The following is a 26,270-nucleotide window of genomic DNA, read 5'->3' on the forward strand; positions in this document are numbered from 1 at the left end:
CACTTGTTTTTAAATCTCTGAATTTCATGTTGAAGGATAGCTAACTGCAGAACGCTTCTTGCCAACTTTATATTACATAAAAGTCAGCTTTAGGGAACTGAAGGGCTTTCAGATAATATGGTGGGTCAGGAAGAAATAGCAATTTTTTAAAAGTGGGTTTCTCCTGTACTGACTTTATTTCATGATAACAAGCTTAAAGAAAGTTGAATGTTAAGATGATGAATATTAAACTATTCCTGCTTGGGTGACTTCTAAATTCTCTTGTGGGATTGAAGAACTATAGTAATACCTAAATTCTGAAATGCCTGTTCAAACTCCCCCCACCTTCAAAAATGACCTAATTATTGCAATGGGATTACTTTGACAAGAAAATATTAAAAGTACACAGACAAGTGCAATGTCTTAAATTGGGCTGCATTGGATACAACATCTGAAATCTATTAAAGTGGATCAAAGCCAAGTGCAAATGTAGCTCATAGTTATTGCTTCTAGCAGTAACTTTATAGATGTTAATTCCATGTCATCCGTAAAGGTTGAGCGTCTTAAAATTTGCAAAGAAATTGGATCTAACAAGCAAGCACCCTGATAATCCACTAATTATTATTTTCTCTGGGATGGCTGTTGCAATGAAGAAGCTTATACTTTATACTCAACTGGTTTATTCTTTTTACTCAGGAGTAGCGCCTAATGATTTGGATGCTGTTGTGAAATTTGAATTTCATTACCCTAATACAGTAAGTATACAATCAAGCTTATAATCAAGGCCTCTGTTAGCCTCTTGAGTATTTATTACATACCAAATTTAGCAATTGTTTTTAAATGTATTTTTTTTCCGGGTATTCAAATATCAGCACTTTGGAGTGAATATACATAGTAAATACAAATTCATACTTTTCTCCTCCACAGCCTGATTGACAGGTGGTAATGCTGATGAGCATAGCAATAGCACTTAGACTTATATACCACTTCATAGTGTTTTGCAGTCCTCTCTAAGCAGTTTACAGAGTCAGCCTAATGACCTCAACAATGTGGGTCCTCATTTTACTCACCTTGGAAGGATGGAAGCAGGGGTGAAATTCAGCCGGTTCTAACAGGTTCTGGAGAAGCAGTAGTGGAAATTTTGAGGAGTTCAGAGAACTGGCAAATACCACCTCTGGCTGGCCCCAGAGTGGAGTGGGAATGGAGATTTTGCAGTATCCTTCCCCTGCCACGCCCGCCAAGCCACACCCACAGAACCAGTCATAAATTTTTTTTGAATTTCAACACTGGATGGAAAGCTGAGTCAGCCTTGAGGCTGGTGATATTTGAACTGCCAACTGCTAGCAGTCAACAGTCAGCAGAATCAGCCTGCAACTGGACTTTCTTGGGTTTTCTTTGAAAAGGTTGTGCGTCTCATTAAAAAAGCTTCTTCTGAAGATGCTTCTTGTATGAGGAGAGAAACATTTTCAAGGGAAAAAAAAACAAGGAAGTCCAGTTTTACCTTTTTAAAAACACCTTTGGGACATATCCAGATTAGATAAGAAAAAGGGGAGAGTACTGAGTAAGATTTGGGAAAACAGAAGCAATTTTCTTCATCAGTGGGGAAATTGAGAAAAGAAACAAAGCTGGAAATAAGAGAGATTACTTGTGGTGAAAAGAAAGCAAGAAACAAGGTTATAGGATGCAGGCAGAAAAAGACAAAGAAAAAAGACAATAGGGTAAGCTAATAAGCCAAGTGATGCTGTTAGGGAACTTTCTCAGTAGTCAGAGATTGTGGAGGCCTGGAGAGGGAAGGAAGAAACTTTTCTAGGACCTCTCAGAAGGTAGAACTTGCATTTTTGCCCCTGAGTGGGAAGCACTTCTCCAGTCAGAGCTGGTGTACATTTGGCAGGAAATTCATTCATTCATTCATTCATTCATTCATTCATTCATTCATTCATTCATTCATTCATTCATTCATTCATTCATTCATTCATCTGGTTTGTTGCCCATCTATCCCTCAGTTGATGTGGGCTTTCATATGCTGGGTTATTTAACAGAATGTCTGTCTGAAATTATTCCTATACATTCTAAAGGATCTAGACGGGTGGGCATATTCCAGATTCTTTCGATCTACAAATACAACCCAACAACCATATATTTCATGGCACAATCCCTTCACCCAGCCAGAATATTCCATACTTTCTTTTGATTCGAAATGTAAGAAAAAAAATAAGGTTGCACTCTAGCCAATGTTCAATAGCTTCCCTCCCTTTACTGGTTTTTGGAAGCACTTAGTCAGCCCTGGAGAGAGGTGAGTTTCTGCCGGTTTGCCCCGGATCGGGTGAACCGGTAGTGGTGGCGGGGGGAGACTCCGTCCACCCATCCACCCGGATGCTTCTGCGCATGTGCAGAAGTGTTGTGTGAAAGTGCGCACGCACGCACGAGCAAACCAGTAGTAAAATAAATTGAAACCCACCACTGGCCCTGGATTATGAGAAACTCTTCTCATTTCACAGGTCACTATTTTTAGCCTCTTCAGTGAATTATAGACATTTTACTTATGCCGCTGTATTTCCAAAATAAAACCATGCAAAATCTTACAAATCTATCATGCTGAGGTAGGGGTTTGTTTAGTTGCTTCTTAAATAAATATTTTTATTTGTATTTCTTTTTTTCCCAAAACCAGGAACAAGCTCAGAAAAGCAAAACATCAGTGGTTAAAAATACCAACTGCCCAGGTGTGTGCATTGGGTTTTCTTTTACATTTGATGAGAAGCAGAGCTAATGAATGGTTATTTCAGAACCAGGTGAAAGATAATTCTGTTTTACATTCGGCTCTGTTAACCAAATATTGTTGACCACATCCTTTCCTAACCTGGCACCCCCTTCCAGAGGTTTTCATTTTAAAAATTTAAGCCAAGACCTGTTGCTGTCAGAAGCAAAGTTTAAATGAAATTCTTTTAACTGGAGATCATTGAGTCTTAGGCTTGAGATCTTGTACTGGTTATAGGACTCTAGCAGGTGTTCTATGATTCTTACAGCTATTTAGCATAAATCTTGTAGCCTAGAATCGCCTTAATAAGATGGGTTGCATAGAAGCCTAATAATAAATAATTCCTATAGCATGTTTTTTAAAAATTGCTTAGATTTATAAAGATCAAAATGAAGTCACTCCGCTTGTATTCCAGATGTTTATATATTTTAAGCTAAAAAATAAGGTAAAATTAAGGTACACTCCAGAAGCTCAGAGGATCCCAGGTTATACAATTCGTGATAACTTTGATCCCTTAAGCAATCATTATTCTGCATAGCCAACATGGCACTTTCATTGGGTCATACATGAAAATTCAAACGTGAAAATACCAGCTTTTGCAAGGATTCCTGAAATGGATTCCTTGTTTAACCTGTGAACTGCCTATGGAAATAGGATATTGTTTAAGTTTCAGAACTAAAGTCATCGTCATGCCACGCCAAGGCAAAATATCTGTTTCTTTTGGACCACTGGCTACATGTTCTGCTAGAGATCTGGATGACTTCAGATCCTTTTAACTGTTCCAGGTATTTTATGCAACTTTCTTTAAACTTGTAGAATATAATCAGCTATTCAAGTTGAACATTAATCGCAATCACAGAGGTTTTCGAAGAGCAATTCAAACCAAAGGAATCAAGTTTGAGATTTTTCACAAAGGGTAAGTGTTCATGTCCAGGGGAGGGCAATTCAGTTACTTGTATGAAACAGAACCCAAATGTTCTGTTTGAAAAAGAGGAGGACACATTCTGTGACTCTTTTGACTTTTGGAAGTTCTGCTGTGCCTCAAGGAAAACAGGCAGAGAATAATCTTTATGGTATATTAGTTAATCAAGAGTGGACAGTTAGATGGGTGGAATATACATTTAATTAAATAAAAAGAACTTAGGTGCTTGTTTCCACCAAGTCCCAGCCCCTAGCTCTCTGTGTGTGTGTGTGTGTGTGTGTGTGTGTGTATGTGTGTGAAAGAGAAGTGGGGGAGGACAGCTCATCTATTTCTCCTAATCCATTTGGCAGTAAGCTGTGACCATTATTAGCATAAAACATGCATTTGGTCAGCTTTCTCCTAGTTATTTTAACTAGAAGAAAGTTAAATCCATAATTGAGTCCAAAGAAATTAATTAACCAAAGGTTGTCAATTCATGTCCTGAATGAGTATAGAAAGTTGTTGCTGCTTCCCACCCCACTTGTTAAGAGAGCTTAATTCTGGTTTTGATTATTTCCTTTCCTCAGGTCCTTTTTCAGGAGTGACAAGCAAGTGGGAGCAGCACATTTGAAACTTGACAAACTGGAATCTGAATGTGAAATTAGAGAGATCGTTGAGGTACAGCGCCAAGCTTTTTGAAAAGAACTGTATTAAAATGGTATTTTCTTTGCATCATTTTGTATTCTGAAGATACTCTATAAAATGGGATTTCTATCCTTGGCAGTTCATTGATAACATTTTTCCTCATTCCCCTAACATTGTCCTTGCCTATATCCGTGATAGTGAACCTATGGCCCGCCCTCAGAGACCTCTCTTTTGGCAAGCGTGATGTTGCCAGCTGCTCTTTGCGCATGTCGGAGCGCTGGAAACCCAAAGACTGGCTGGCCAGTGTGCATGCGCACTGGCCAGCTAGTCTTTAGGTTTCTGGAGCTCCGGTACACGCATGCACGTTCCAGTTTGGGCACTCAGTGCCGAAAAGGTTCGCCATTGTTGGCCTATATGCTGGTTCCAAAATAGTTGGAGGATTTATGTGGATAAGAAAATCTATTGAAATTTTCTTGGTACAAGAATGAAATAATTATGTGCTGAGCAACATAGTTCACCTTTCTTAATCACATCCGTGTGTGCATATTTCTGTGCAACCTACAGAGGTTGACTTGAAAATCAAATCACAAATCATACTGTGTATAGAATTGGACACCTTGAGGTGATGCTTTAGTAGATATTTTGCTGTTTCCAAATAAGCTTTCTGATATATTTGTTCATAAATCTGTAAGAAGGGAAAGCTTGAATACAAAATTTACTTTTGTTTTAATAACACCTTTTAAACTATGATGTAATTTGTCCATCTAACTTTGCACTATTGTTCCTTCTCTTTGTATTGTTTACCTTATGTATTGATAGCTATCCAAAGCATAGCCAAAATTGTTATCATATACATACAAATACGTATTTTTGGCATACTTTAAAAAGGTCATGAAGTTTGAACGTATTAGTGGCTAGAAACAACTTGACTGTTGAGATGGAAAAATAGAAAACAGGATGGAGAGAGAAATTGAATGACTTATTTCAATAAAAGAAGGAAACAACAAACAGTATAATACATTGTCATTGGTCATAACTAAAAATGCTTTAGTGTGTTCAAAGCCACTTCAATTATCTTGGAATTTTGTTTTTTTTTGTTTCAATTATGTCTTTTCTGTCTTAAGGTTTTGGACAGTAGGAAGCCTACTGGAGGCAAACTAGAAGTAAAAGTAAGACTTAGGGAGCCACTTACTGGGCAAGATCTTCAGACAATTACAGAAAACTGGCTAGTTCTGGAACACTAATTCTGCTGAAGGTAGAAGTGTTTTATCTTTTCTCTGTAACCCTATAGGTGGAAAAATGATTTCAGTCCAGTCTTTAACTTGGAATAAATGTTTTTCATATGCAGATCTGTAACTTCACTTCTTTATTTAAAAATACTTTTAGCTTGTATGTTTTTATCATTTCATTACTACTAAACTCTAAAAAGCACCCAAGTAAATTATACAAGTGGATTACTGCTATCCACCATTAAGCAATGATGACACAGATAATTTTTATGGAATTGCTTTCAAATTATATGGTGGAAAAACAGTGTATTTCAGTAATGGATGCTATTTTTATTTACAGTCATAGGATGTTGCTTTATTATACTCTCATTTATAAAACTATGCTTTTTCTTCCCTGCACCTACAGATCCAGGAATGCTAAAAGCTGCAGAATGGACTTTACATGGAGTTTCTGCAAGCACCAAAGATGTTCAGTGAATGCACTACTAAACATAACATCTTTATTTTCATAACTATCATATAGTATGAGTTGGTAAGCTTTGTAAGTCTACTACTAGGAATGAAGGTACTGATACACAAAGAGACTGACCTATTTTAACCTTTCTTGAGGCTAAAATTGTTGGTGATACATAAATGGTACTTGTTAATGTGATTGCTGACTTGAGCAAAAAAAGGACATGTTGGTAAGTGTGGAGAAAAGAGTTTAATAAATAGCAGTATAATTAAGATATAATGCAGCAGCTCATGTTATATAACCTGCAATTAAGATGTGTTTCCGACCCATGGAATAAATGGATAGTCTTGTTTACTGAAGTGTAGGTTAAGCAGCTGTGATTGTATCTCTCTTTAAATTGCCTGCAATGAAGATTTTAAATTACTGTACATCTCTTCATATATGCATCCATGTTGCTCAAGTGTGACTAGAGCACAAACCTTTCCAAGGGGGAACCTGTATCAAATGTGAGATAGTTAATAGTTCCTTTTTAAATTCTCATTTTTATTCCTTTTGCTCTTCTGTCAACTGAGGCAAGAATAAAACTGTTTACTGTTTAATATCAAGATTTTGATCTTGCTTCAGCAAATACAGTAGATACAGAACAATTGGACTGAAAGTACAAGACAATTGTCGCCTGCCTCCTAAATAGAACAAACAACTAGGGATCCAAATTATCTTTCTTTTTCTCCAAGTTTCATGGCTTCCAGCAAGGGAGTTGCAGAAGATTTCTACAATATGTGTGTGATTTCATACATATACTTAAGTCTGCCATGCAGCCAGCATTCATTTCTGTCTTAAGTCAGTGGAGACAATGCAGCATTCTGTTGTAATTTTAATAAATTTAATATACAAAACTACATGTTGAAAATAAAAATATAATATGCAGTCTTTGCAGTGTTAACTGAATTTTAAAAGTACATTTTTTTTCTTTAAACAAGTACTCTGTTCTTAACAATATGGTAATCTTAAAGTCATTTAAAGGCTGTGGTTGAAGCAAATCAGTCAATAGAATTTTGCACAAACATAGCCCAAACAAATGATTTTCTGCAGAGGGATGAAAAGATCAGCCTGTCTCCATTTGTCAATAACTTTAATGCAAAGCTAAGTTACTGAAAAGCTCGCTTCTATGGTGAAACTGGGATGCAGCTAATAAAGTAAGAATCTACAGCAGTTGTAACGAGCAATTGTATTAACTTTGGCAATTCAGCCTGTAAAACAATGCTATTGCAGGAGAGAAAGCTTATAAGGAACTTGAGTTTTGTGTGCAAGGAAAAGAAATAACAAACTTAAAATTGCTTTGCAAGACCCTTGTTTTGCACATGATTTCACAGGTGCTCATTAATGTCTGTCCATTTCCCTTTTGCGTGACTATACATTGAACAACATATATAGGTTTAGCATTACATGACCTATTTATGGGGCTAACCTTTAATTATTAGAAGATTCATTTTCTGTCCTTCAGTTCCAGGCTTTGATCTAATTCCCTTGTCATTTTTTCTTCTAGTTGCAGTTTAGCATCAGCTGTGGTTTTTTTTTTTTTACAAATTTAAGGATGCAGAGGCAATTCAGTCAAAAATAAAATCTACACATGTTCATGTATATGACTATCTACAGAGAAAAATTAGTTATAGCTGCCACTGTTGTCCATACTTGCAATACAGATTTGCTAACCATTGTCTAATCTTCATTCAGTAAAGCTCAAGTCTTTTATCTCCTTGCACATGGATGATAGCTACTCATTTGGATAGCACTGTCCAAATGATATCTGAATTTACTGTCTCAATCTTTTGACAACTTTCTGCTTGTTACTGTTTTCTCAGGAAATGTAGTGGTAACAGGAAAATGCTCACATTCTCTTGCTGACTGTCACTGCCAGCCTGATAAGTTTTCGCAAGAAGGCTCAACCTGCTTGTCTGCTCAAGAGTTCAGTTCCAGTGAAACAAAGTGCAAGCTTTCCAACTTGCAGCGAAAGTAAATCATGGAACAGTAGGCAAACTTGCTAGAATTCTCAGAGGATAGCTTTATATAGTGGTGCTATTATAAAGTGCAGGGTTAATGCTATGGACCGCTTAAGTAGAATACACACCTATCAAACAAAATTAAGTGTATTCCTTTAAAAGAAGGATCAGCTGAAAAGAACAGCCATTTCATGTAGTTGCTCATTTAAGACTGAAGAAACCTGCCAAAGGCATAATAAGACTTACTAAAGTGCAGAAAACAAAAGAAACATTTTACAGCAGGTTTGCCAATTTCATTCTTAAACGAGACTTTAAAAAAAGAAAGAAAAAGATAAAGCACAGAAAATGCAAGCTTAATTTACATACAATTTTTGGAAAGATTTCTGCTTTGGGCAGATGTAAAAGGTATCTTCCTGATGTGTGTCTTTGTTTCTGAACCTCTCTGAAGAATAACCCAGCATGTCCTGGAGGTACTCTGACCAATAAAGTGGTCACAATAATGTAAACAATATGTTTTAAATATCTAGAGAAATTAACCATAAACAGCAGTAGAATGAGGTCAGAATGGAGGTCTTGATTGTTTCTTCATAATAAGTTTATCTACAAAAGTTAAATGTTGACAATCTTTTCCTTATGACACAAGTGGTCTCTGCATTCTTTTGAGCATCAAAATACATGACTGCAATTGCCTTAAAACATGACCCTTATTGGTTTCTATTTCTATTCATAACTGATGTGTGTTAGCTGCAAAGATAGCATAGCCATTTTTTGTAACATAGACGCTGCCCTGATCCTGTTTGTTGACAAATGCATAGACAATTCAGAATTATGGAACGACTGTTCTCACCCACCCACCCCACCCAACCCCCCCTCACAATAGTGTTAACTAAAAGCTTAATTTTTCCAGTTTTAAAGTGCAAATGATTCAGATACAACTGCTGCTGGAACAGGTCTGAAAGAAAATGAAGTCCTTTTATGAGATGTTTTCCAGAATATAAAAAATAAGCTCCATTATGACTGGGCCCTCGCTCAGCTGGCATGCCCCTCCATGAATCACTGGAACTAAGGCACTGTCCAGATCGTTCATGTACTGAACGGGCAGCGGCTGGCCATTGCTCCCAGCCTGGTAGCCAACCTAAAAAAAAAAGAAAATAACATGCTTCAAAGTGGGTGGGACAAGAGCATCAAGAAACATCATTTATTTCACAATATTTAGAGATCAACCCAGTCCTATAGGCTTTGGCCAGTTTATAGGTTAACAAGTAAGCAAAATAATAATAATAAAATAGTTGCATAGATATTTATTGGGGGGGAATGGTTTTACTTATTGTCTGAAGCATCAGAATTTGGTCAGGAATAGTGAGCCTTTAGAAGAGATGTTCACATTATAATACTGTATCAAAAATAAACTTTAGCTGAGTTTCCAGAAATGTAATATTGTAGGCAAATGAAATGAAATGATATAAATATTGAAAATGTGGGCTCTAAAGTGATAGCACTACCAAAAGAGATACACATCAAAATTAGGGAATAAAGAGTATAGAAAAGCTGATGACATGGTTTCCCTGTAGGCATCCTTGACTTTTGACTACATTTGGGACTGGAATTTCTGTCATTAAGTGGTGCAATTATGTGAGTCATTTAACAAGTGCAATCATTGCAAAAAAAAATTAGCTATCCCTTTTGCCATGGTGGTTAACTCAACCACTGAGGTCATTAAATGAATCACACAGACATTAAGTCTATCCATCTTCCCTCATTGACTTTGCCAAAAGCCGTCTGGAAAGGTGACACATGACCCTGGGATACTGCAATTGTCACAAAATTATGCAGGTTGCCAAATGTCCTAATACAATCACACAACTGCAGGGACACTCTGACAATCATAAGCGTGAGGAACGATTGTAAGTCACTTTCCATCACTATTGAAACTTTGAATATTCAACAAATGGTAATGACAAAAATTACCGGTAAGTATTATGAACAAAAATTGTTTCAGAAAAAGGCCTCAAAATTATGCTATCATGAATACAACATAATTAGAGGTGGAGTTACTAATACTTCAAAAGGAGCTGGAATTGACACTCCACTGTATGCATTACTGATTATGGCGTCAAGCATCACATCAATAAATCTTTTTCTGCTATTCATTATGGGAGTCATACTTTTATCATACTTCCGTGAAAGTCTGAAAAATGGTGCAACTATTTTAAGGAATCCACTCATTAAAGTTAATGTAGGCCTTAAACCAAAACCAGACAGAAGCCTGAAAAATTCCAGCTACCTTAATAAACATCTGATAATTTTGGCATTTGTCCAAGGTCCAAAACTCTTCTGAGGCATTCTTAAAATATATACAATTTTATTACTGATACTGTATCAATTCGGATTCTACATTATCTTTTGGTCCTGATCTTATAGTCTGCCTCATCCTTTTCCCCTAGAAAGGAGCCTCCAGCGGATCCTATCCATTAAACAAGCAGCAACAATTCTTTTGTTCATGTGCTTGCACCAAATAAGCAAAAAGTATTTCCCCCCACAATTGTTACTTACTTGATCAGTATCAAGTGTAACTCGTAGACCCAGCTTGGTCATTCCATCTTCTTTCAGGAGCTTCAGGTGTGGGCATAAAGCCAGGCAGAAAGCCTTAGCCACATTCTCAGTCAGTCTGCTGTGATCTGCTGGGTCACTCAGACCATTATGCTGGTCATCATTTTCCAAAAAGAAAACCTTAGCATAAAGAGAAGTGTTCCATATGTCAGCCCCAATAAATATAAATGTTTGTAATGCTGCATTACAACACTAGTTGTACATCAGAGTATATCACTGTGTATCAGTGATTGCATGACCTCTGCTTATGCCTTATGCTAAATAAACATCATTAGTTTGGCAACTCAAAAACATTGGCAATGTTTTAAAAATAATTCAGTTAATGGCAAGTGCAGTCTAAGAAATGAAATAAAGAACACGGAGTAAACATGAGGCATAATGCAGTAGAATAAGATGACCATCAAATGTCTTAATATCAGAAATAAAATCATTCTTATTTTTTGATAGACATTGTGGCACATCAAGATAACTTTCACAATTATAAATGAAAGCTTGCCTTTAATATGTTCACATTCAATTGTAGAATAATTGGTGGAATATTATGCAAATTTTGCTCTATTTCTGATAACAAAGGAAGGGATTTTCCATATAGGTATTTATGTAAAAGTTATTAATTTATTGTCGCAATTATTTATTATCTTTTCTCTTCAAAGCTCATGGCAGCATACATGGGGATACCCTGATAATTACATATGAAGCACATTAAACCTGTTAGAGTCTACTTCACAATCAACCAATGCAATGTGGTGGCGCAGTGGTTAGAATGCAGTACTGCAGGCATTTGATCCCAACTGGCTCAAGGTTGAGTCAGCCTTCCATCCTTTCGAGGTTGGTAAAATGAGAACCCAGATTGTTGAGGGCAATATGCTGACTCTATAAATCGCTTAGAAAGGGCTGCAAAGCGGTAAACGAATCTAAGAGCTATTGCAACTGCTATCCCGTAAGGACTTGAATGTGCATCTTCCAGGTCAACTCCAACATATTACCGTATATACTTGAGTATAAGCCGAATTTTTCAGCCCACTTTTTGGGCTGAAAAATCCACTTCGGCTTATACTCCAGTGAACAAAAAAAAAAAAAAAAAAAAAAGAACACCGAGGCTTCGGTGCTTCCGGGATCGCTCCCACCCCCTCCGCCACCTTCCTGGAGCGCCCCAGGAAGCCGGCGGCGCTGCGCTCCGTCTGCCCGCCGCTGCAACGCCACCGCGTCCTCCCGCTCCGCCTGGAGCGCCCCGGGAAGCCGGCGGCGCTGCGCTCTGTCTGCCCGCCGCTGCAACGCCACCGTCAGTCGAGCCTTTTCCCTCTCCATGCTGGCCTCCTGCCTTCCTCCCGAGGAGGAGCTCGAAGGGCAGCGGGAAAAGGCTCGACTGAAGGGAAGCAGGTGCCGCGGGGGTGGGAGGCGCACCGGGGGCTTCGGGAAGGCGCCGGCTTCCCGGGGCGCTCCAGGCGGAGCGGGAGGACGCAGTGGCATTGCAGCGGCGGGCAGACGGAGCGCAGCGCCGCCGGCTTCCCGGGGCGCTCCAGGCGGAGCGGGAGGACGCGGTGGCATTGCAGTGGCGGGCAGACGGAGCGCAGCGCCGCCGGCTTCCCGGGGCGCTCCAGGCGGAGCGGGAGGACGTGGTGGAGTTGCAGCGGCGGGCGTAAAATACAAAACACGCACAGGGCAAGGAAAGCGAGGACTCAGAATGGCATAAGTGGGGACAAGAAAGGAAAGCAGCAGCGATGCACTCAAATAAAGCAAGGGCGCCAGCAGCGTCCGTGGAGGGAAGGGTGGGGGACACAATTGCCCGGTCTTATCGGTGCTCCCGGGGAAGAAGGAAAGATGGGGCAGGTGAAGAGGGATCAACCTCCTTCTTCTGGCTTCCCCCGAACTGGAAACAAAGGAGGAAGAGGAGGCAGCTCCCCGCAGACAGGTGCAGCCTTAAGAGCCATAGCGATGCCATGGCTTCCCAACAGCGCCCTTCAATACCTCCCGTCTACCTGCTAGCGGCCGTTATCCACGCCACTTTCCCTGCCCGAATTGGGCCGGGCGGCGGCCAATCCAAAAGCAAGCTCCTAGGCAAAGCGTTCTGGGAAATGTAGTCTCCCTCTCGTTATCCCTCAACACGCCGCCTTTCTCCCTTCAAGAGAGAAGAGCTTTTTATTTGATGATCTGTATTACTGCCGTGAGAGAGAGTGAGTGAGCCGGCCGGGCCCCCCTGCACCCCCCACGCTACGCCACTGCGCACACTGTTTCTATCATAACTTCCAAAGTAAATAAGATAAATTATTCTGGGGCCTGGATTTTTCAGGGGAGGACTCAGTTTCCTTGAGCAAGTATTTGGGAATAAGAGAAATGAATTTGATATCAAAGATAGTGACTTTTATACAGGAGAATAAGGCATCGCTTTAGGGGGCGCAAATTACTTGCCTTGCCCCGTTACCAAAAGTCGGGACTGTTTTTAAAACGCTGTGGGATGCAGGACAAATTATTAAAAATCAGGACTGTCCCGCCAAAAGTGGGATGTCTGGTCACCTTAATTATACACCTTGTTTCATAGTTTAGTCTAAGGCAAGGATGTCAAACTTAATTGTGTCACATGACATATCATGACATTTTACGGTATATTTTTATTTTATGGTATGGCATTTTTTAAAAAAGTTTTTTTTTTCCTGCTAGAAATGGATCCCAGTACTTCTAATCCTGCACCAAAACAAAAACGCAGGTCATACGAAGCTGCTTTCAAACTAAAGGTTGTGTCAAGAGCAGAAAAAAGCAATAACAGTATTGCAAGTAGGGAATTTGGTGTTGATGAAAAACAAGTGAGGGAGTGGCGGAAAATGAAAGCTGACTTGGAAAAGATTCCAAAGGCAAAAAAAGCTCGATGTGGTTTAACAACTCCATATGGGGCTCTAGAGACTGAATTGCATAAATGGGTTATGGAGTGTCGTCAAAATGGTTACTGCGTAACACGCATGGGAATTCGCTTACGTGCCCTTCAAATGGCTAAAGATGACAAATTAAAAGCACCAGGCATTGAAAATTTTGTTGCGTCAGCAGGATGGTGTACTGGCTTCAAGAATAGGTATGGCCTATGTTTGCGGCAAAGAACAAAGATTTCACAGAAGTTGCCAAAAGACCTTGATGAAAAAGTGATGTCATTCCATTCATTCATCATAAAACAAAGAAAGATCCATAACTATGACCTGGGAGATATTGGGAATATGGATGAAACACCTATGACCTTTGATCTTCCAAGCAACAGAACTGTGGCAAGTTTGGGAGACAAAACTGTTTTACTCAGAACCACAGGTAATAAGAAAAACCATTTTACAGTCGTTCTGTCATGTTTGGCTAATGGAACTAAGCTGCGGCCTGTCATTATTTTTAAAAGAAAGACCTTGCCTAAAAAGGTCAAGTTCCCACCACGAATTACAGTGCGCGCACATGTTAAAGGCTGGATGGATGAATATGGAACAAAAAAGTGGCTGGAAGAAGTTTGGAAAGGACGACCAGGAGCAGCCTTAAAGAAAAAACCATCATTGCTAGTTTGGGATATGTTCAGAGCCCACACATCTGATGACATAAAAACATTGGCAAAGTCTTCTCAAGTTACTTTAGCTGTTATTCCAGGTGGGCTTACATCTGTATTACAGCCCTTAGATGTGTGTTTAAATAAACCTTTCAAAGACCGTGTGCGAAAGATGTGGTGCGAATGGATGTCATCTGGTCAAGCCCAACTGACAAAAGGTGGAAATATGATGAAGCCTGACATAGAACTGAGAGCAAAGTGGGTTCGTGATGCATGGGAAGAGATTCCAGAGGACATGGTGAAGCACGCCTTCAAGAAATGTGGCATAAGTAATGCTATGGATGGCAGTGAAGACAGTGCTTTGTATGAGGACGACAGCTGTGATAGTGATGACTGCGAACTCTGTGACAATGTATATGATGATAACCTCACACCAGCTACAGCTGAAGCTCTGTTTGGAGATACAGATGAGGAGGAGGAATCCAGTTTTGAAGGATTTTGATGCTTGTGTTTTAGCTTGGTTGCTTATTGAGTTAAGGTTTTTGTACATTTAAAATTATTGTTAATACTTTAATGTTATATATTGTTTTTGTTGAATATACTGATAATATATTGTTTTTGTTGACCCTCTTTTCCACATGCCTCAATTAAAGCAATTTTATTGTTATCTACCTGTATTTTTATTTTTGAAATTTACCGTGAGCTGCTGCATTTCCCAGCCTCGGCTTATAGTCGAGTCAATAACTTTTTCCAGTTTTTGGGGGTAAAATTAGGGGTCTCGGCTTATACTCGAGTCGGCTTATACTCAAGTATATACGGTAATTATACTACTACACTGGCTCTCATATATATGAGTTACTATCACATAATAGTAAAGATTCTAGCTGATACATACAAAACTATGTGATTTCCTCACCTCTGTCCACCTAATGACCTTCCCATTTGCTTTATATTCTGATCCATGGAATATCTTCACGCTTATTATAGACTCCATAGATTTCCCATCAATAGGACTTACAACACTGGAATATGGAAGGAAAAGATAACTCAATTAGCAGTAGGACTTAATACTGCTTTAAGTCTTCATATGCTTAAGTCAATCCTGGTCCAATTTAAAAAACAATGTAAAATACTGGGTCTGTTTATCAAGATAAATTCATATAAAAGAATAATGAAGCATATTGAAATAGGAGCAGTTAAAACATGCTACATATTTATAATAGCTTATATGAAGTATCACCAGATAGTTTTTAGGTGAAACCACCTTTGTCCAAGCATCAATTTCTGGTCAAGTAAATGTGTACTCTTAAAGTACTTAAACTTATATTATAGAAGAGCCAGAACCCATCCACACAATTGTTAAAAGTATGATTGCATCTCTGCTGTATATAAGAAATTCTCAGAGAGAATATTTAACAACTGTTCTAATTTAAGCTTGGTTATTCTAGTTTAACACCCCACAAAATACGTATATGTACTACAGATTAGTAAATGAAATTACTGGTTTTGAATGTAGACTTTAAACATGGACAGTATATGAAATGTCATGTAAGAGACATTATCTAATTTAATCTAAATATTCCAACGAGCATGCCCTATCAGGAAACAATTCCTCTGGCTGGGGGGTGGGGATGCAGGTTAGTACACACTATTCAGACATTCCTACTGTCCAATTTATTCCTCTTTTTGGCTATGCAAGAAGTAGAATGGAAAAATTCTCTAAGAGAGATTATGTACAGACAGATTCTTGTTGGTTCACATGACAATTATAACTCAACATTACATGTGAAGCAATTCAATAAAACCAAATAAAATAAAAAGTTGTTGGTACCCTTTGTTGAAGTTTTTATCATCATCCACCCACTGAATATGCACATGTTCTTGAGGTTCTTCGGCATCCATTTTTCCACAAGAAATTGTAAAGTCTTTCATCTCCCTCAGAGCTTGCCTCAGAGAGTCCATATTTTCAGCTGTTATCTGTACCATCACACCGTCTACATATGAAAAGATACAAGCACTTACAAAATTCCACACATAATATATTGTGGGAATGGCATGTAAAGTATGAAAAAGGAGAGCCTAGTATACTGAATAATGACTTTCACAATTGTTATGCATTATTATACAGATGCAGAACCAGTTTGGCGGGGTGGTTAAGGTATCAGGACAGAAACAAAACTCGTGTTGAATTTGCCTGTCGCATTGTCTAAAAAACATTCAAGAACATAAAAATGAATAAATAAGATATATTAATTTCCATTATTGCCTGAATCTACTCTTAGCTTTATATTCATCTTTAAAGAAATGGCAGATTTGGTAAAGTAAAAATAATGCAGAATTTAAAAAAAAACATATTTAATCCTTCATTAAGTAATTGTTTTTTAAAAATATATGTCTTACTCTATAAAAGAGTCATCAGTGACCATTTACATCTATTTTTGTGAACAAGAAATAGTATCCATGCCTATAATATAGTACTATACATTTTGACAAGAATTTGAAAGCTGAACTGGATTAGACTCTAGAAAAACATCATTCTACAGGGGTGGTTAAAAAAATAGTGTGTATTCTGTAAACCTTTATCATTGTGCAATTATTATCTGTTATTGGCTTGCTTTTTTATGAAATCTGTTTTGGAAAGCAGATTATTTATACTTTTATAAATAAACAAATAAAGGACTAAAATCTCACCTTCTACAATACTGGACTTTGCAAGATAGCCTGAAGATGATTTTAAAGCTCCACTAAATACAAAGAAGCTGGCTCCAGTCACTGCAACAATGAGACACATTAAAATATAAATATAAAACGGCCATTTAATTCAATAACAAAACAATGAACAATCCAAAGAAAAAATAAATTATGCAACTACTATGTTTAAACAAAAATATAAACTACATATATTAGGCAAGCAAACGTTCTGGGAAATTTGAGACTTGAAAGGATACTTGATTATGATTAACTCATTTTATATTCTGTTTTGCAAAATGTACATTTATTATTGTGTTCTTCACTCCATATCCAAAAGTTTTAGTAGTGTTGAAAAGCTTACTAGTTTGGGTCATGAACCCACATGCATCAGTTTGCTCAGAGAAAGATTACAAAAAAATAATACACAAACTTAGAGATTCTATTAGAGAAAGATAGCACAAGTCTTATTCTGGCAAGTTTAAAAAATGTTCCTTAATGATGCTTTAATTTTAAGATAACGGGAAACAAGCAGAATTAGTGCAGTATCAAAATTCAACAAACTTAAAGTCCAGTGCCAAAATTCCAACATCAAGAAATAATTGAAGTCTGATGAAGTCTAATTTAAAAACCTGCAAATTCTGCCCTTGTATTTCATATACTTATGAAATTAAAGACTAAATAGCAGCTTTAAAAACTAAAAGAAATCATTGAAGAAATCAGCATTTATACACTGTCAACAACTCTCACCCTTCCTTGGTTGATTATGAATACTGATGGCCTGAGTCTGATAGTTGCCATCATCATTCTGCACACAAACCAGATGGGAGTCTGCTCTCTCATTGAAGCATGCACCGCCTGCTAAAACATGCTCATTGGATTTGTTCATGGCTTTCATCATCTGCAACAAATGCCCCAAAATAGAACATCTGCCATTAATGTGTAATATGGGCTGTGACTTAAAGACAAACATTGATACTTTGAAAAATATCACCCTAGGATTATTCCTTGAGGACAATATATACAGTGTTGAATTATTATAAATCCTTTAAAAATGTTCATAATCTTGATCTACAGAGTTCTATTATGTGATCAGAGCTTCATCTAAATACTATTGGATGCTGGTTAAACAACATCCAAAACCCTGATCCACCTCTTCCCCTCTGATGAATAACCTGAGCCACATTCATTTTCTTTGTTGGATAAAGTATATGAATGGAAGATAATCCGTTCTCCATAGCGCTGCTTGGAGAGTCCAAGGAAGGGTTAACACAGCCTGTTTGCCCATGGACTGAGTAGATTTTCCCCCCTCTGGCCACGCCTCCTTTGCCTCTTCTGGCTCAGTTTTAAAAACTCAGTCCGCCCGATAGGACGAGTTTTGGGGAACCCTCAGCTTTGAGTAAATAGACTGGGTTCTCCAATAGTATTTTTAGAGTATTTTATGTGTCAATATTAAGTTGTTATTAGGATTTTTCCCCAGATTTTATTATTTTGACTTTTTATTTTCTCTTTCTATTTTTTACCAAGAAGAAGATTTCCAAAAGTAAGGCTGAGGCAGCGATCGGTTCCACAGCTGCTTAGTCGCAGCTGGGGGAACAAGCGAGGCCGCTCGTCCGGCGTCTGCTGGCGAGCGCAGGGAAGGATGGCAATCCCCGTGTTTCCCTGGTCGCTTTGGAGAGGAGGCTTTTAAAAAAGCCCTTGCCTTTCCAAACGGCGTCTTTTGCCGATCGGGAGAGCGGCGGCCATTTTGAAAAGCGCTGCTTTGGCGCGCTTTTCGGCTGCAGCCAATAGGAAGCGCCTGGACCTTAAGTGAGGCTTTTGGCGCGCAGAAGAGCCGGCGGCCATTTTTTTGGAGCATTTTACCCACCGGAAAGCAGCAGCAAGCAGCAGAGCCTCTCCGCCTCAACGGACAGCCACAGAGGATTGCGAGGGCTTGCCTGGGTCTCCAGCAAGCCTGAGGTTCCCCAGACACCTAAGGGGAAGCGGCAAGGAGTGTCCTGGTGCCTGATCCAGCCTCCCATCTGAGTCTGCAGACGCTTCTGGAGCCGTCGGGCCAGCGTCCACTGCCCTTCCCTCAGCAGCGACCTCTTCGACTCAAGCTCAACCAAGGATGGCTGATGAAGGTTTGGAGCGAAGGGAGGAGCTGGCAGGGCCATCTGCAAAGCGCAGTAGGCCAGATCCCTCAGGCCAAGGGAGAAAGGGAAACAAGGGCGCTGGGGGGAAAGCTTCCCACTCCTCAGCTGGGAGCAAGGCCCCCAAGACTCAAGGGGACAAGGGGCAGGACTCCCTAAAGGACAAGTCTGCTAGGCCCCAGGTTCCCTCTGCACCCTTACCAAGTGAGGCTGGGCCAGTTCCTTCCCCACCCATTCAGAGGGAGATAGAGCAGGGGGAGGAAATGGGAGATAGATCCCCATCCTTCTGTGATAGGGATTCCATGTCAGGATCCCCTGCAGCCTCTCTGGGCTACCCAGGTTCTCCTAGCTCTTCAGTCAGGGAGGATATCCCCTCCTTTCAATGTTGTTTTCATGCAGAGGATCAGAGAGATCCTCCTAGGGGTGCCAGGGGACAGGCCTATGACCAATCCAGGCCTGTAGAGGACAAGGGCCCAGCTATGTCAGCAGAAATGAGGGATCTCATCACGCAGGCTATTTCCCAGGGTGTGGTAGAAGCCATGAGGCTACAGGAAGGCAGGGGTGGCAAGGCCTCTAGGCCTGTTCGCCCCCTGGGGGAAAAGAGGACCAGAGCCCTCGATTCCCCGGGCACTTCTATCACCACAGAGGTGTCTACGTGGGAGGAGGAGACTGCTGAGGAATTTGCTCTCTCGGAGGATGAGGATATGCCTCCAGACAAGCCCTCCTTCACAGGCCTCTTTAAGCCATCCTTATTCAAGGCCATTTTACACAAGGCCAGAGCCTCTACTGAGCTTGGTGCCAAACCTAAGGACAAGGAAGTCCCCTCTACTTCCCAGGACCTCATGGCAGGGTTGTTCAGTGAAACAACCCCTGACCCAGAACTGATACCAGTCCCTGATATGTTCATGGAGGTTATTCAGCGCCAATGGGCGCAGCCAGGTACCCTGGCCAACCCCAGTGGCGCAGACAAATCTATGTACCCCCTAGAACCTAGGCTGGAGGATGTTTTGAAACCTCCAGAGGTGGATGCCCCTGTGGTCTCTCTGACCTCTAACTCTAATCTCCCGGCCGAGCTATTAGAAGGGTTAAAGGCAGAGGATAAGAGGGCAGAAAAGGCTTGTCTCAAAACGCACCAGGCGGCTGCCTGGGCGATCAAAACATCCACTTCTGCCTCGTTCTTTACGAGGGCATCCCTATTATGGCTGCGCCAACTCAGATCTCAGCCCCCATCTGAAGCATCTCGTTGGCGACATGATCTTAACAAGATCATTACGGCTGTGGAATATGCCTCTGATGCATCCCTGCATGCAGCGAAATTCGCCTCCAGGGCACTAGCGTCTAACATCACTTCTCGCTGCCTGCTTTGGCTCCGGCACTGGCAGGCGGACATGAAGGCGAAGTGGAAGTTGGCTTCAGCTCCATTCAAAGGGGACAACCTCTTTGGGGATTCCCTAGAGAAATTCCTAATTGAGACTAAGGATAAGAGGAAGATTCTCCCTTCCACCTTCAGGAAGCATGACAGGAAAGGTCAGGGCTCATTCAGGAAACAGGCCTTTCGGGCACAGGAAGGTGCCCAGGCCTCCACCTCTTCCTATTCCTCCCAGAGACAGTTTAACCAGTCCTCTGACAGGTCCCAGGAACGAAACAACTTTTCTTCCAGGGGCAGACAATCCAATCAAGGGTCCTTTCGGAAGCCCTTTCGTGGGGGCTCCCACAACCGTCAGTTTAGACGTGGGAAGTGACCGTCTGGGGTCTCCTCCCATCGGGGGCCACCTGCAATTCTATGCAGACCGTTGGGAGGAAACAACCTTGGACAAGTGGGTCTTAAACACCATCAGGAGGGGTCTAACCTTGGAGTTTCTATCCTTCCCTCCGCGAACCTTCGTTCGCTGCCCACTATCCAAGAACCCTGTAAAGAGGGCTCTCATGCAGGCAGAAATAGATCATCTTCTGCAGATCAACGCAATAGAGCCAGTTCCTCCAGAACAGGAAGGGAGGGGGTTCTACTCCATTCTCTTCCTGGTCCCCAAGAGTTCAGGGGGGTGGAGGGCCATTTTAGATCTGAAGCGCCTGAACAGACATCTGGCCTACAAGCGCTTCAAAATGCAGTCTCTTCAGTCGATCCTAAGCTGCATGCGTCAAGGGGATCTGCTCACCTCCATCGATCTCAAGGAGGCGTATCTGCATGTGCCCATCCATCCCGCACACAGGAAGTTCCTGCGCTTGTGTTACAACGGAAAGCACTTCCAATACAGGGCGCTTCCGTTCGGACTTTCTTCTGCACCCAGAACATTCACGAAGCTTCTTGCAGCTGTGGCGGCCCACCTGCGCAAGCTTCCAGTCCGCCTGGAGTGCTATCTGGACGACATCATCATCCACTCAAGGACTCATCAGCAAGCGGTGAGAGATGTAAACATCACAGTCCACACCTTACAGAACCACGGTTTTTCCGTAAACATGGAAAAAAGCAACTTGACTCCTGCCACACGTATACAACACCTGGGCGCCATAATAGACTCAGTATCCTGCCAGGTGTCCCTGTCTCCGGAAACAATCCGCAACCTCAGGAGCAGAATCCGGTTGTGTTGCAGGAACAGGTCCTGGCAGGTAGTGCAGCTATCCCAACTGTTAGGGATCATGATTTCTTGCCTCAACATAGTTCCCTGGGCACGTCTTCATGCAAGGGAACTGCAATGGTTCTTGCTTCCAATGCAAAGAGCAAAGATCAGCAACTCCACCAGGAAAGTTCGCATCCCACCAAGAGTGACTCGGTCTCTGAGTTGGTGGCAGTCTCGAGCAGTGGAGAAGGGTTGCCTATTCAGAGAACCCGACAGGATCGTGGTAACGACCGACGCCAGTCTCTACGGTTGGGGGGCGCATTGCCAAGGTCAGTTGGCGCAAGGAAGGTGGTCCAGCGCGGAGGCAGCCCGGAGCATCAATTGGCTAGAACTCAGGGCAGCCCGGCTTGCGCTGAGGAGATTTGCAGAACAGCTGAAGGGGCACCACGTTCTGCTACTGACCGACAATGTGGCCACAAAGGCTCACGTGAACCGGCAAGGAGGGACCCACTCCAAAAGACTCATGTCAGAGGCGGAGGCCATAGGACGATGGGCAGAGATCCACTTAGCGTCGCTGAGGGCGGATCACATCTCCGGAACCAGCAACGTGAGTGCGGATTGGTTGAGCCGTCAGACCATCGACAACTCGGAGTGGCAACTTCATCCGGACCTGTTCGCACAGGTGGTAAGGAGGTTTGGTTTCCCACAGGTCGACCTGTTTGCCACGGCGGCAAACACACAGCTCCAGCGGTTCTTCTCCCGCTACAAGTCAGCGCAAGCGGAGGGGACGGATGCCCTGAGGTCCAGCTGGCCTCCAGGTCTTCTTTACGCGTTTCCGCCCCTCCCTCTGATCCCGCAGGTGATCTACAAGCTGCTGAAGGAGGGGGCGGAGCTCATTCTGGTGGCTCCACATTGGCCCAGGAGATCCTGGTTCGTGGACTTGGTCGATCTGTCTGTGGAACAACCGTGGAAAATTCCTCCAGACCAGGTATCCTTGCGTCAGGGGGCCATCAACCATCCAGAGCCCCAATGGTTGCAGTTAGCCGTCTGGCACTTGAGGGGCAGCTTCTGAAAGACCAGAGCCTCTCAGACAACGTCATTAAAACTATCCAAGCTTCCAGACGTCCGGCCACTACTCGCATTTATGACGCGATTTGGGCTGCCTTTTCTTCCTGGTGCAGCCAATGGGACATTGACAGTGTGGAAGCGTCCATCCCTCAGTTATTGGACTTCCTACAAGAGGGCTTGGACAAAGGACTGGCGCCAGCCACACTCAGGCGCCAGGTTGCTGCATTATCCACCATCTTAGCCAGACACCAGCTTCAATCCCTGAGTCACCATCCTCAGGTCAAGAGCTTTTTGAAGGGGGCCTACAACATTCGACCCCAGGTGGTGCACAGGTACCCGACCTGGAACCTACCCTTTGTCCTGCAGGCATTGACAGCGGCTCCCTTCGAACCTTTGAGGAAGGTCTCTCTTCGACATCTGACTCTTAAGACTGCCTTCCTCATAGCCATTACTTCAGCCAGAAGGGTATCTGAGATTGCGGCCTTCTCGGCCAAGGAAGAATTGTGCATCATTCACCCAGACAGGGTCATCCTACGGTTAGACCCCGCCTTCATGCCGAAGGTGAATTCTCATTTTCACAGGTCTCAGGAGGTTATCCTCCCGAATTTCTGTCCCAGCCCTCAACACTCCAAGGAGCGCAGGTGGCACAAATTGGACGTGCGAAGGGCAGTCCGCATTTACCTGAAACGAACTAAGGACATCAGGCACTCCGAGGCCTTCTTTGTGTCTTTTCAGCCAGGCTCACTGGGTCGCAAGGTGTCATCTTCAACCATAGGTCGGTGGCTGCGGGCTTGCATTAAGATGACATATGACCTTCAGGGCAAGCCGGTTCCACCTCGTGTAACAGCACACTCCACCAGAAGTGCGGCCACGACCGTGGCCTGGGCGACTCAAGCATCTATTCTGGACATTTGCAGAGCGGCCACGTGGGCGTCTCCCACGGCTTTCATTAGAAACTACAAGATCGATTCCTTTGCCTCTGCCGAAGCCTCGTTTGGATGTAGAGTATTACAGAAGGTTATTGAGGCTCCGGACAATGTCACTTCTTCCCGCCCTGGGACACCATAGCTTGAGCATGTCCCTTCCTTGGACTCTCCAAGCAGCGCTATGGAGAATGACCGTTGTCTTACCTGAACGGTCGTTCTCATGGCGCTGCGGAGAGTCCAAGACCCACCCAGGGTAATTGTTTAGCTCCGAGATTGTATCTTTACACAGGTGTGAGCTGAGGACGTCTTCGTCGGACAAGACCTCGTTTTTAAAACTGAGCCAGAAGAGGCAAAGGAGGCGTGGCCAGAGGGGGGGAAATCTACTCAGTCCATGGGCAAACAGGCTGTGTTAACCCTTCCTTGGACTCTCCGCAGCGCCATGAGAACGACCGTTCAGGTAAGACAACGGTCATTCTCTTACAAAGGCTGAATTGGTTAAATGTTCCAATCAGATGGCTATGAGACTCCGAGTGAGAGGTCTCACAATTAGAGTTTACTCTTCATGAAATAGGCTTGTGGAAGTGAATCACTGATTAAAAGAGACTTCTGCAAACTTCAAAAAAATATCATCGTGCTCACACGGTTGAAATGGCAGTAGTATCACTGCCAGAGGCTTTGCTCTTTCTTGATCCATATTCAAGGAACAAAACACTGCTTTCTAACAATAGACCATCATACCAACCATAATGCATGATGATGAAAATAAAATTGCTAGTAATCAAGGGAAACAATGGCTTCTAGATTGCATCTGCAATTTCTACAGGACAATATGACTTTATCTTATCCATTGATAAGATAACATTTAAATACATGTGAGTCATTCAGAAAGACTACAATCTTAAATGCATGAGTAAATTTACACTAAAATGTAATGTCCAGGCACAAGAAATTCCACACTTTGGAATGACTGACCTTAACCAATTTGAAATACTGTAGCATGAACTGAAGTGAATAATTCATGCAATATAACCCACAAATACCAATGACTTGAAGCACCAAAAACAATACTGTAGGTCTAACTACCTCCAAGATGAGCTAATGTGTAAGATTGATCAACAGGCATGGAAAATGCTTGGCTGAAATTGTTGTGGCAAAAAAGGTGCCACTATTCACTAATTCTAAGCATCACATACTCCCCCCACCCCCCAAAAAATATAGTGACTGGTGACTCAATGTGTGACATGGCAATTTTGGGTGTTGTTTAAACAGAGTTTAAATATTCAGATTACATTAAGGGACACAGTACTATGGGATTATAGATAAACAATAAACAGTTCACAAATTTAATTCATCATTGGAAACCTTTAGCAAAATCATGCCAAAGGTAATGCTAAATTATTTTTATATATTTTTCTCCGACAGTCTTTAAAACACAAATATTATTAATTATTTGGTAGTATATTTATCAGGTAAATTAATTCAAAAAGGATTTACTTGTATAGTAAAGCAAGTCATTTTTTAAAATAAGCACTTAGACAACAGTAATATCAATAAGAATTTTATTTAATAAAACTTTGTAGTCTATTTCAAAACTATTTTTATATCTATTTATGCCACATACCTCATTGTATCTGTTACTGGGAATTTTTATGCTTGTTTTTCTGACTTCCATATCAACCACTAAGCCTTGGACAACTGGTAATGTATACTGGTAATTCCTGAAGTCCTGCCACACAGAGAATAACCAAAATGATAGCTGCTGATCATAATTAAACTTTAACATTTCATATATTATGAATTTACAGAAATATTTTAATAACACACTGCATTAAATTCTATTGTAACAATTGCCTTCTTATTATTCTGTAAATAATAGCAAAACATACAGCTGACTTCAGAGGCAATATGAAAAATCAAAAATATATAAATGATAACAAATCATTTCCAGTGAGATACTTAAATGACAACTGTACAACAGAATTAAATTAAGATATTGACCTGATGAGTGAAACAAGATGCCTCTTGCTTACCTGATAATAGAAAGATAGTACCCATATGTGACTAGCTATTTCCTCCCACCCAACTTTCCTTCCGAAATGCTGCTTCGGAATACTGAGACTACACAATTTGTTTAGCATAAATGAATTTAAATTTAGCACAAATCTTTTAAATGTAAAAAAAGATACACCCAAAGTATTATTTTGGTTCCAGAAAGCAACAGTTTTACTTAGGCAGCATACCTATATCTTCTGAATTTAGAAATACCATTAAAAACCTCTTCCTTTATTTACATCTTAACATGAGTGCATCTAATATGAGCAGTATATCTTTAACTATAGGAAGATACAATTCAAGTCTTAAGACAGTGATGGCGAACCTATGGCCCGCGTGAGTTCACCTTTTTAAAAACCATTTTTCGCCCTCCCCAGGCTCCAGAGGCTTTAGAGGAGCCTGGGGAGGGCGAAAAGAGCCTCCCCAGCCCCCCCCCTGGAGGCCCTCTGGAGGCTTCAGGGACCGTCCGGAGGGACCGTCACTTCCGGTTTGCTCGGAGGGTCGTTTTAAGCGTTCCGAAGGCGTCAGGGACTGTCCGGAGGCTTTCCTGATGCCTTCGGAGCACTTAAAACCACCCTCCAAGCAAACCGGAAGTCACTTCCGGTTTGCTCGGAGGGTGGTTTTAAGCGTTCCGAAGGCTTCAGGAACCATCCGGAGGCTTCCCTGACGCCTTTGGAGCGCTTAAAACGACCCTCCGAGCAAACCGGAAGTCACTTCCGGTTTGCTCGGAGGATCCTTTTGAGCGCTCCGAAGGCTTCAGGG

The 26,270-nt window shown here is 41.6% G+C and overlaps 2 protein-coding genes across 7 annotated transcripts in view; one reads left to right on the forward strand and one right to left on the reverse strand.

Moving 5' to 3' along the window:
* Nucleotides 1-6,893, forward strand: part of CC2D1B (coiled-coil and C2 domain containing 1B) — a 32,923-nt gene extending 26,030 nt beyond the window's left edge. For all 4 annotated transcript variants that reach the window (XM_081947246.1, XM_081947244.1, XM_081947247.1 and 1 more), the window contains 6 exons: nt 676-734; nt 2,648-2,699; nt 3,551-3,650; nt 4,223-4,313; nt 5,405-5,535; nt 5,916-6,893. In XM_081947246.1, coding sequence (XP_081803372.1) covers nt 676-734; nt 2,648-2,699; nt 3,551-3,650; nt 4,223-4,313; nt 5,405-5,524 — 422 coding nt within the window. In that variant the 3' untranslated portion in view covers nt 5,525-5,535; nt 5,916-6,893. The remainder of the gene's footprint in view (nt 1-675; nt 735-2,647; nt 2,700-3,550; nt 3,651-4,222; nt 4,314-5,404; nt 5,536-5,915) is intronic.
* Nucleotides 6,894-7,034: 141 nt separating this feature from the next.
* ZFYVE9 (zinc finger FYVE-type containing 9) overlaps nt 7,035-26,270 on the reverse strand; it is a 53,935-nt gene continuing 34,699 nt past the window's right edge. For all 3 annotated transcript variants that reach the window (XM_081947242.1, XM_081947241.1, XM_081947243.1), the window contains exons 13-19: nt 25,078-25,182; nt 17,523-17,673; nt 16,776-16,856; nt 15,916-16,078; nt 15,001-15,106; nt 10,517-10,693; nt 7,035-9,098 (exon numbers count right to left, since the gene is read on the reverse strand). In XM_081947242.1, the coding sequence (XP_081803368.1) occupies nt 8,937-9,098; nt 10,517-10,693; nt 15,001-15,106; nt 15,916-16,078; nt 16,776-16,856; nt 17,523-17,673; nt 25,078-25,182 (945 nt within the window). In that variant the 3' untranslated portion in view covers nt 7,035-8,936. The remainder of the gene's footprint in view (nt 9,099-10,516; nt 10,694-15,000; nt 15,107-15,915; nt 16,079-16,775; nt 16,857-17,522; nt 17,674-25,077; nt 25,183-26,270) is intronic.

The sequence above is a fragment of the Natrix helvetica genome (genome assembly GCF_964273705.1).
Source record: "Natrix helvetica genome assembly, chromosome: 3".
NCBI lineage: Eukaryota > Metazoa > Chordata > Lepidosauria > Squamata > Natricidae > Natrix > Natrix helvetica.